The sequence below is a fragment of the Cynoglossus semilaevis genome, chromosome Z (assembly GCF_000523025.1).
Source record: "Cynoglossus semilaevis isolate Cse_v1.0 chromosome Z, Cse_v1.0, whole genome shotgun sequence".
In the NCBI taxonomy this organism is placed as follows: domain Eukaryota; kingdom Metazoa; phylum Chordata; class Actinopteri; order Pleuronectiformes; family Cynoglossidae; genus Cynoglossus; species Cynoglossus semilaevis.
Genome location: NC_024328.1, coordinates 21307104 through 21316571, shown reverse-complemented (window position 1 = coordinate 21316571; position 9468 = coordinate 21307104). Strand labels below are relative to the sequence as shown.

General features: G+C 42.0%; 1 protein-coding gene and 1 long non-coding RNA gene across 6 annotated transcripts in view; one reads left to right on the top strand and one right to left on the bottom strand.

The window, feature by feature from the left end:
• Positions 1 to 431: 431 nt before the first annotated feature.
• rasal1 (RAS protein activator like 1) overlaps positions 432 to 9468 on the bottom strand; it is a 21473-nt gene continuing 12436 nt past the window's right edge. Inside the window, exons 11-21 of one of the 5 annotated variants that reach the window (XM_008336912.3) lie at positions 9001 to 9065; positions 8621 to 8733; positions 7754 to 7946; positions 7535 to 7672; positions 6327 to 6471; positions 4257 to 4429; positions 2766 to 2903; positions 1770 to 1905; positions 1578 to 1698; positions 885 to 964; positions 432 to 790 (exon numbers count right to left, since the gene is read on the bottom strand). In XM_008336912.3, the coding sequence (XP_008335134.1) occupies positions 651 to 790; positions 885 to 964; positions 1578 to 1698; positions 1770 to 1905; positions 2766 to 2903; positions 4257 to 4429; positions 6327 to 6471; positions 7535 to 7672; positions 7754 to 7946; positions 8621 to 8733; positions 9001 to 9065 (1442 nt within the window). In that variant the 3' untranslated portion in view covers positions 432 to 650. Of the gene's footprint in view, positions 791 to 884; positions 965 to 1543; positions 1906 to 2765; positions 2904 to 4256; positions 4430 to 6326; positions 6472 to 7534; positions 7673 to 7753; positions 7947 to 8620; positions 8734 to 9000; positions 9066 to 9468 lie in introns of those variants that run through there. The other 4 variants (XR_003048907.1, XR_003048906.1, XM_017043273.2 and 1 more) reach the window with 4 other exon arrangements.
• The window catches only part of LOC112486467 (uncharacterized), a 4454-nt gene continuing 2553 nt past the window's right edge, over positions 7568 to 9468 (top strand). The window contains exons 1-2 of the long non-coding RNA XR_003048908.1: positions 7568 to 7711; positions 7799 to 7965. This is a non-coding gene — a long non-coding RNA (uncharacterized LOC112486467). The remainder of the gene's footprint in view (positions 7712 to 7798; positions 7966 to 9468) is intronic.

The following is a 9468-nucleotide window of genomic DNA, read 5'->3' as shown; positions in this document are numbered from 1 at the left end:
ATGCTGTACGGCATTGCCATATTCTTTAGCATTCTCCTCATGTGTGACCCTGCTTACTCTGCTCATGCCCAGTGAAAGTTCTGGCACCATCAGGTGCTGATGTAGTCAGAGGTCAGAGGTCAGTCTTTCTGTCGTGACCTTTCCACTCCATTTCCTATTGTTTTTAATGTATATTGAACAGGTTAACTGGTGGCAACTCTCCACACTAGGTCTCTGGGGTAATGATGTAGCACTAACTCCTCTGGCCACCAGGGGGATGAATGGATGGATGGATGAGGATTGGCTAAAACACATTTCCATCAGATCAGAATCGTCCAATGACCATTTCATCTGAACCTGGTCCGGTCTGCACTACAAGCATTTTGCATAAATTGTGCGATGTTATCTTTGAAAATATAAAAGTTTGTTTTTTTTCTTTTTTTGTTTTTTACACATTTCACAACATGCGGATCCAGTCCATGCAACCGACTGCTTGTGAATTACACTTAAAAAAATTGAATTGAAAGTCCGATCACGATCCGGAGTGTTTCGGCACTTCATCGTAGGAATCGCTGGCACTCAGACAAGAAACAGACAAAGAAGTGACCAAAGACTGAGGACAGAGTTGCCACAGGAAGTAGCCGCTCCTCCAGACATCTGTGTCATTGATGTCAAATGACACTGGAGCCGTCATGCTGCTCCCTGAGCTGGAAGGTGGCGTGAGCCTGCTCCAGGTCCTTGATGACCGCCATCAGTCGGGCTGCGGCGCTCTGACCCAGATGCTGTCGCTCAACATTGCATTCAGCACCATCTATAAAGAGAGAGAGAAAGAGAGAGAGAGAGAGAACATGCTTTTTTATTCAAAATATAACCCTAACTTAGTGCAGTATCTGCTGCAGTGGCACCTAAAAGAATGTCGTCGCAGATCTTCTTCTCTTTGTTCTCCGTCTCTTCATCAACGTCTGGCACCTGAAGATACTTCTTCCTGCAGAAGAAAGGACATCAACTGAATGATCAATGGTCAATCAAACAGGAAGAGGACGTGGAGGTTGTTGGTGTAACAGTAGAGTGGTGCCCCCATGAGGAAGCAGCCAGAAGTGGAAGAAAAAAAGTCACATTATCAGCAACATAAACTCCAAAGGATTTATTTTCCATGATTTCCCAAAACTTTTTGACTTTAGTTTTTCATACTTTGATTCATATAACATTTAACCTTATTTACTTTTTTCTTTAGAAGCTTCAACGTTTACAGGTGAGGAAATGACCATGGGTTAGTGTTTAGATGTATGTGTGTATGAAAAGGCTGACGAGAGAAAACAAAAATCACCAAAAAACAAATGCGTTTCAACAGAGAAATGAAAGTAGAATTTAAAAAAATCTCAGTTTTTCCTAAACATACCATGAACCAATTCTTCATCTGGTTGTTTTATGTTGCACTAAATATTTGTAATCTCCTTGACCAAAAGTTACTCACTTAAATCACAAAGAGCATTTTTTTTACATCATCACCAGTCTTTAGAAGAGAGAGAAAAACGTTTGTGGCAACATTGACATCTACTGAAGAATAAATGAAATGCAGCCAGATGAATGAAGCTGACCTCAGTTTATCCCGGCCCTGAAGAAGCTGCTTGTATATGGTCTGAGTCTCCACATCCGGGTCAAGTGGGTCACTCCAGTCACCCAGAGTCACAGCTGAGTGGGTTCTACTGCAGCCTGGAACTGAGAACAGACCAATGAACATCACTCTGCAGAAGAATGTGCAGATTTTGTTCAGTGTGGAGATAAATTACCAGCCCTGTCCACTTGGAGGCAGCAGGTCCACCTCCCACTGCGATGAGCACCTGGATGGAAAGACGGCAGCATGCGCTCATTGCAGATGCTGACCTTCCTGATGGCAGACAGCCACTGGTTCAACTCATTCACATTCTGCTTAGACCACAATGAGAGTACATGGTCACTGAGTACTGCAGTGAGCGCAGGAACAACTGAATATCAGAAGGAAAAATATCTTTGGGGAAAACCTAGTGCTTAAAGGATCAGGTTGGCAGTTTAAATCCCAGCTCTGTGAAGGCTAATATGTGCTAATGCTAAGACTTTTTGTCCTTCCTCTATGTTCACGACAGGTGCAGGTGTGAAGCTCAGTGCAGAAACTGAACAGAACCAATGAATGTCCTGGGGGGGAAAAACAAGGCTCCAGCAGCCGCTCGGCACCAAAACAACAGGAAAGAAAAGAGATTTGAGCAGAGATGTTGTGAATGTGTTCGCAGCCGATATAACAACAACATATATAGAGTATGTTTCTTTGTTCTCTCTTAAAAAGAAAAACCATGATCAAACAAGACGCCAATTAGGTCTCAGTTTAAAGGAAGCAAAGGAGAACTGGAGCTCTGCCCCCAGTGGATGTACTGCTTAAAACCTGTGCCAACGTAAAGTGTGCACGGGAGTTTGAGGACAGGTACATTCAAATGTTTGTTGATTTATTCGTTCACATTTATAAACAAACATATATGTGTATGTGTATGTTTGTTTTATTTGAATTGCTCATGATCTGTCAGCACTCCCTTTGTGACCTCAGAGCCACTCTTTGAGTTTAAACAAATGTCTACACACCCTGTGAACAGTAAACGCTGCTCCGGTCTTTGAACCGTCAACTGTCCTCTCCAAGTTTCTCCAGGTTTGTTCCCATTTATTCACATCATTACTTAAATTCTTAGAAGTTTCCAATAGTTCCAAGTTTCCAACATTCTCAGGTCAAAGGTCAAACAGGTCATGCACATGTTGGTTACCTTGCACTGTATGTAGATGGTGTTCATCTGGCTGTCGTTGTCCTGGGTGATGAGCTGCAGCACATGTTGTTGTTGGAAGGCGTTTTCGTCCACTCTCTCCACGGCACAGACACAGTGGACAGGGATGGACGAGCGCACCTACAGGAAATGACACAAATAACAGTTCCTGCGCCAAGACTGTGGTTGGTCGGTGCTGATGAGACGTTGGTGTGAAATATCTCTTGACTGAGACAAAGAGGTGAAGAGGAAGTGAGGATGTGCTCATCATTTTCTCTTTAAAGTGTAAATGAGTCACTTCACCACAGGAGCTTCACTGAAATGGAGTGGTCCAAAATGAAGGGACCGGACCTGACATTGTCTTGAATAGCATGGCTTCATTAACCCTTTGCTTTTATTCTGGTGGCATTAACCAGAGGCTGGCTCAAAGGCAGAGCTCTTTACTGCCCCCCCACCCCCACCCCCACTTAGGCAGCTCATGGGAATAAGGCTAATGATGTTTTTTTTACATTAAAGTGAGCTGGGGGTGACTAAACTACCTATTTATGTTATGACCCATGGTCCCCCCCCTCCCCCCCCGGCCCCCAATAATAGATGAATCACTTCTCTTCCCTCGGCCCATGTGTCCAAACAATAACTGTGACATCAACCACTCATTTATGTTGACTAAGTATCTTCACAGCAGAAAGAATATTCTGGACTCTGATTTAATGACGATCTGTTCTTGAGTCCTTGAGTCCTTGAGTCTTTGAGTCTTTGAGTCTTTAAGTCCTGAGACAGAAGAACCAAATACTGACCTAGAACATTTGGTCCAAGTTGTTTAACTGGTCCCTGGTTTACCATCGTCAGTGGCTGTTTGGTTTTTAACCTTGAGGTCAGGTTCTTCTTCTTTGACCTTTGAGTGTTGTTCTCACCTGTATTACCATGGTCACCTGGTAGGGGGCTCCGCCCCTCACAGTGGTTTTAGAGGAGGCTCGTGTCAGTTTGTCATATCAGTAATATCTTTTTGTTATTTGTACTTTTCAAACCTTTTCTGCAGAACTCTGTATAAAAGTATCTTGAAGTTTTCCTCTGTGGTACTACTCTAACAGAAGTACTGGTTCCATAGTGTAGTGGATAGCACACCTACCTCTGAAGCAGAGAGCAGAGATTCCCAGAAGAACCCCATGTTTGGCGCTTGCTAGGGGCGGCCTGTTAACAGCATATCTGCTGCTAACACAACAATTCCCCAAATATGGGATCACATTCTTTATTTTAAGTACCACATCCCAAATTTGGGAACCACAGTTTGATCTGTCTATCTACCGTGTGTCTAATAAGTGACCCTTTCATGTTGCGGTGTACTTGCAATAAAATGTTGCATCATTAAAGGAGGACAAGTTTAGTCCCTGAACCCTTGGACTTAATCATAAAAAAACAACAAAACAGTGTTGGTCAATATAATTATCTCTGTGTTGTCCAATCATATCGCTCAGTTGATGGCGTGGTACTGACCTGCCAGTCTGGGCTCTTTGCATAGGACAGTGTCTGGCTTGTCAGCCAAAAGTATCGTTTCTTGAAGGCGAAGCGTGACAACAGCTGAGGTCCCTCAGCCTTATGTTTGTGCAGGTATCCTTCTTTGATGGTCACAGAGGGCATGAACACGGCTCGCTGAGGCACCACAGACACTACAGACAGGAGAGGAGAACATTTATCTGATAACTTGACTTTTGATGAGATTTTTCTACCACATTTTAAGTGGGAAATCAGTTTGTTAGCATGGCTAGCTAACAGCTTACTGTGTGAGAGAAAAGAACGCCACCTCACCCTCACCCTCACCCTCACCCTAGTCCTAGTCAAACAAGCTTGAATTCTTTGAGCCAAATCTGGACACAACTGACCATATGAACCAATACCAGACCAAAGCCAAACATAGGACACAAGGAATAACATGGGAAGACCAGCAGGACTGACAAGAGAAGGAATTTAGAAAAAGAACCTGGAGCTGAGACCATGGGTTAGGGTGAGGGTAGTTCAGCTGTGAACTTATTATTTCATCACACAAACATCTCTCTCCAAGTCTGAGAAAAACTTATTAGGCAGCCTGTTCTGCCATAGAGACACAAGGTGGTGCTATGATGATGAGAAGACAGCAATGATTCCAGTGTAATGCACAAAAACACCATAACAAGACTTCACACCAGGTCAACAAATGAACGTCAGTGGTCAGGAAGTGGGAAACATGGTCTGCCACACGGGGGAGACATTTGACAACAAAAGCTACAGTCACACATTAACTAACACCCTAACTAACCAGTGTGGTGTGAACCAGCACCTGCAGCTGCTCTCTGCTCATTAACCATGTCACTGCTGTTCAAGGCCTCCAGATCCTCATGAATTTTTCACTAAGCAGCAACTGATCCCTGTAGCAACTGGACTCCGGCTGATTCATCACATTTAATTAGCATCTCAGTGATCTGTTAGTGACCTGAGGTCCATGATATCCATCTACTCTGTTAGCCTGTGTTAGCCTGTGTTAGCCTGTGTTAGCCTGTGTTAGCCTGTGGATTTAGATTGTTTTTCAAAGAACATGTTGAGCCGATAATACATGTGGCCACCTCCAGGAAGTTCATGTCATTACATTTTTGTTATGATGTTAACGCCGTAATCCAGATTTGACTATATTTTCAGTAAACAATATTCAGACTATGATTTGTCGTAGTTTGTGGGTGAAGTAAACTTGTGTTGATTATTCTGGTCCGTCCACACAGTCACATTATCAACATCAAATATCTGTGGATTTAGATATGAATTTATTGTTGCATTAATCTAGGATTATTTAATCCAATGTTGCGTTTATTTGTGGCTGTCATTTCTTTTAAAATAAACCTAGCTGCTCTTGAACTGTTGTTTGTTAAAATCCTTTTCTTTTTCCATAGAAACACTTAACAGCGTCATGTTTGAGGTTTCCTAAACAACTCTGGTTTCCTTTCATGGTACCTAGACATGGAGATTAAGGATTAAAAACACCTGACTTCAATCTGAAGTCTGGGTTAATCTGAGAGTCAGTCTGAAGTCTGAGTTAATCTGAGAGTCAGTCTGAAGTCTGGGTTAATCTGAGAGTCAGTCTGAAGTCTGAGTTAATCTGAGAGTCAGTCTGAAGTCTGAGTTAATCTGAGAGTCAGTCTGAAGTCTGAGTTAATCTGAGAGTCAGTCTGAAGTCTGGGTTAATCTGAGAGTCAGTCTGAAGTCTGGGTTAATCTGAGAGTCAGTCTGAAGTCTGAGTTAATCTGAGAGTCAGTCTGAAGTCTGAGTTAATCTGAGAGTCAATCTGAAGTCTGGGTTAATCTGAGAGTCAATCTGAAGTCTGAACTTGTCTTTCATGTGAAGTTTTGATTCTTTCTTTGCTTCTTTTAGAACTGGACCAAAAAGATTTCTGTTTATATCCACTTGATCTAAGTCAGAACTTTTTCTTCTTACTTTTTTTGTTGTTGAATACATTTTTAAAATGAGACCAATTGTAAAAACATGGTGTTTGTTAAATGGATTGAAAAGATACAACCATGTGTAACGTAGTAGCCTTACCAATGTCATGGTCTATGTCAATTAACTTGTCCAGAAAGTCTTTGATGGAGGCCACGCTGCGAAGGATGATGGGATGTAGAGGTTCCATCCACTGCTCTTTTCCATGGCCCAGCTGCAGGCCCAGGTTCCCAACACTTTGCAGTGCCTATAGAGCACAAACACCAAGGACTGTCTTGGACTTCAAATGTCAAATGTGTGACAAGTTTCAGTGTAGAAGCCTGTGTTTCTCAGAGCCACAGATCAAAAGCGCTCCTCTGAGCGGCCATGGATGGAGACCCTTTGTTCGTCCCTCATCGGCCTGGGCTGGGGGGCAGGAGGTTGGTGGGAGGAGGTGGGGGGCAGCCTCTCTGATGTTCAGCTTTGAACTGCAGCGCATGCAAATGTAAGTATTGTCTGTTCTGTTTCTGTGGGGAAGGCCTGTTCAGCACCATGGACAGCAACAACAGTCACACACTTGCTTTTAATTTGGGACTGTAGCCGTATGTTTCTAACGCTGTATTTAATGCTGGTTGTTCATTTCAGCTTCTGGTTGTAGTTATGGCTTTTCAAAAGCCTTTTTGTAGGCCTTCTTGGATGTTTGCAAGTATTTTTTATAGTTAGTATTTTTTATAGTCAAGCCCAGACATTAAGAAAAAGAGAATCAGTTTGTTATAGTTGTGTGATGGAGCTGGCCTTTTGGTCCACAGTGGCCCTGACGCAGCCCGGTCATTAAGAAAAAGAGAATCAGTTTTCAAAATTCCTTTAGCGAACAATGTTATAATGTTATGTTATAATGTTAATGTTATAATGTTAATGTTATAATGATAATGTTATAATGTTTTATGTTATAGATTGGCCCACAGCGATTTATTGGTCGATACGTTCTGGCTCGACGAAAATTCTGATTGGTCAATTTTTATTTTTGGCCATGTTAATTTTTATTAGAAGTGAGTCATGGCTAAAAATGATTGATATTATTATGGTCTGGCAGGAGCACCTGTGTGGATGTTGTCTCCTCTACACATACATTTTGAAAAAATCAAATTCATGATTTGTGTTTGTTGTATATGAAGGGGTTAAATTGACTTTCTGCTCCCTGACCTCCTCCTCCTCCTCCTCCTCCTCCTCTTCTTTGCTCTTTGTTTCTTCTACTCAGACAGTAAGTAGTGTGATTACTACACATGAATGAACTCTTCATGCCTGTCTGTGTGTGTGTGTGTGTTGTGTACCTTGGCCAGTAGTAACAGTGTTCTGCTGGTGCGTGTGTCGGCGTGCTGATCTCTCAGCTGGAACAGTTTAGGTGTAAGGATTGCAGGGGCAAAAAACCGCAGAAAGAGGAATCCACTGATGGCCAGGTATTTCACGTCCTGTGACGATGACGGGATTTGACACAAATGTTAATGAATGTAAGAAAAGCATTTTCTTTAAGTGTTGTGGTCATCACCGACCTCATTCTCAGGGTTGGTAAATTGTTCCTCCACTCTCTTGTGCAGCTGTTTGAAGGCCACTCTCATGACTGCAGGACACTGATCCACTGAGCCCACGATCAGTTCAATGATGCTGCTCAAGTAGCTGTGGAGCGTCTCCACACTGCTGTCTCTCACCTCCGCCTCAGACACCGAGCCCTTAAATGAAATGCGTCTGTCAAACAAAGACAAAGGTATTTAAGTAGTTCAGTAGTAGAGAGTCACTGACATGAGTTGTTGAGTTTTTTTGTTGTGTGATTTCATATGGTGACTTTACAAAGTACAACATGTTCAAAATAACAGATGTGTAACTTGAAACTCTTGTTCTAACAAAAGTTACAGTCAGCACTTTCCCTCTAAGTGGAACCCATTCAGATGGATGAGCCTTAATGCAGTCGTCCAAGTTGAGTTTTTTATATATACTGTATATATAAATTAGGGTTCATATCCACTCTCATGTAATGAAAGTCAATGCCGTCAATGATAAATGATGCTATGACATCATTTATCTCTCTCTCTCTCTCTCTCTCTCTATATATATATATATATATGCATATATATGTAGACATATATGTATAGATATACTGTATATATATACGTGTGTGTGTGTAAAGGTAAATATATCTGTATTTACTTCATGACATTAACATTCCAGAGGAGTCTTGACTGTTGCTAAGCAACAGGCAGTTCTGTTTTCATAGGTTTAACTTTGTGAGGGAGATGTTCAGCAGTTTCATTCTTTTGTACATTTAAACTGGACACAAATCTGTACTATTTCAGTCCAGAAGTGTATGGGTGGGGGTGCGGTGGGGGAGTGGAGGGCGAGAACATGTGTAAGGTCAGTTGCACCTTGTGCGATTCAAGTCGATTTTACACGGGTCCAGTTCGATGTACTTCTTTTCGTCAAAGATGCGATTGATGATTGGCTTCAGAACCTCATGTAGATACAGCATGCCAACAGCCTGGCAGCAGAACAGACGATCTGTTAGCAATGAAGCTACATTACAGATGGGTATCAACCAGGTTAATAAGTTAACTACATGCATGTGTACATTTAGAGGTTGAAAACTTCTCTGCTTTCTGTTTCCATGTCACCCTATTATGAGCAACTGTGTGTTTAATTAGGATTAATTACCCATTTATCACATTAGAAAAAAACAGATTTAATTATTAGACATCCCTAATTTTTAGAGAGAGGCAGAAAGAGATGCAGGATAGATTTTCACCACCTTCATGAACTGTTCCATGGCCTTGGAGGCCAGTGAGTTGGAGCGAAACAGAGTGTTGGGATCATCTGTGAAAGAAAACACGGTGGTTAGTGATTATGATCACATGATCACCTCAAATACATCTTAAAATACTGCCTACTACTGACAGAAACTCTTCAGCAAGGCAGGGATTTAATCAGTACCTCTAGTGTATTATTACCATCCACAGAAGTGAGTCATCAGTCTAGAAACATCTGAGACTGGTTAACAGTTAACCTGATCGGCACATGTTAAGGAATGTTGAAATTTTCTCCACCTCCTGGCTGAAAGACATGGCTTCTATCAACCAAAAATAAAGAGACCCTGACAAAATAGGACCGATGTTTGAAACAATAAATAAAATAAAAATCCACCAACGTGGAAATAAACTACAGCGACAGAGTTTGATTATCTGCTGGGATTTCAGGACCTTTAGCCCGAGCCCTGACC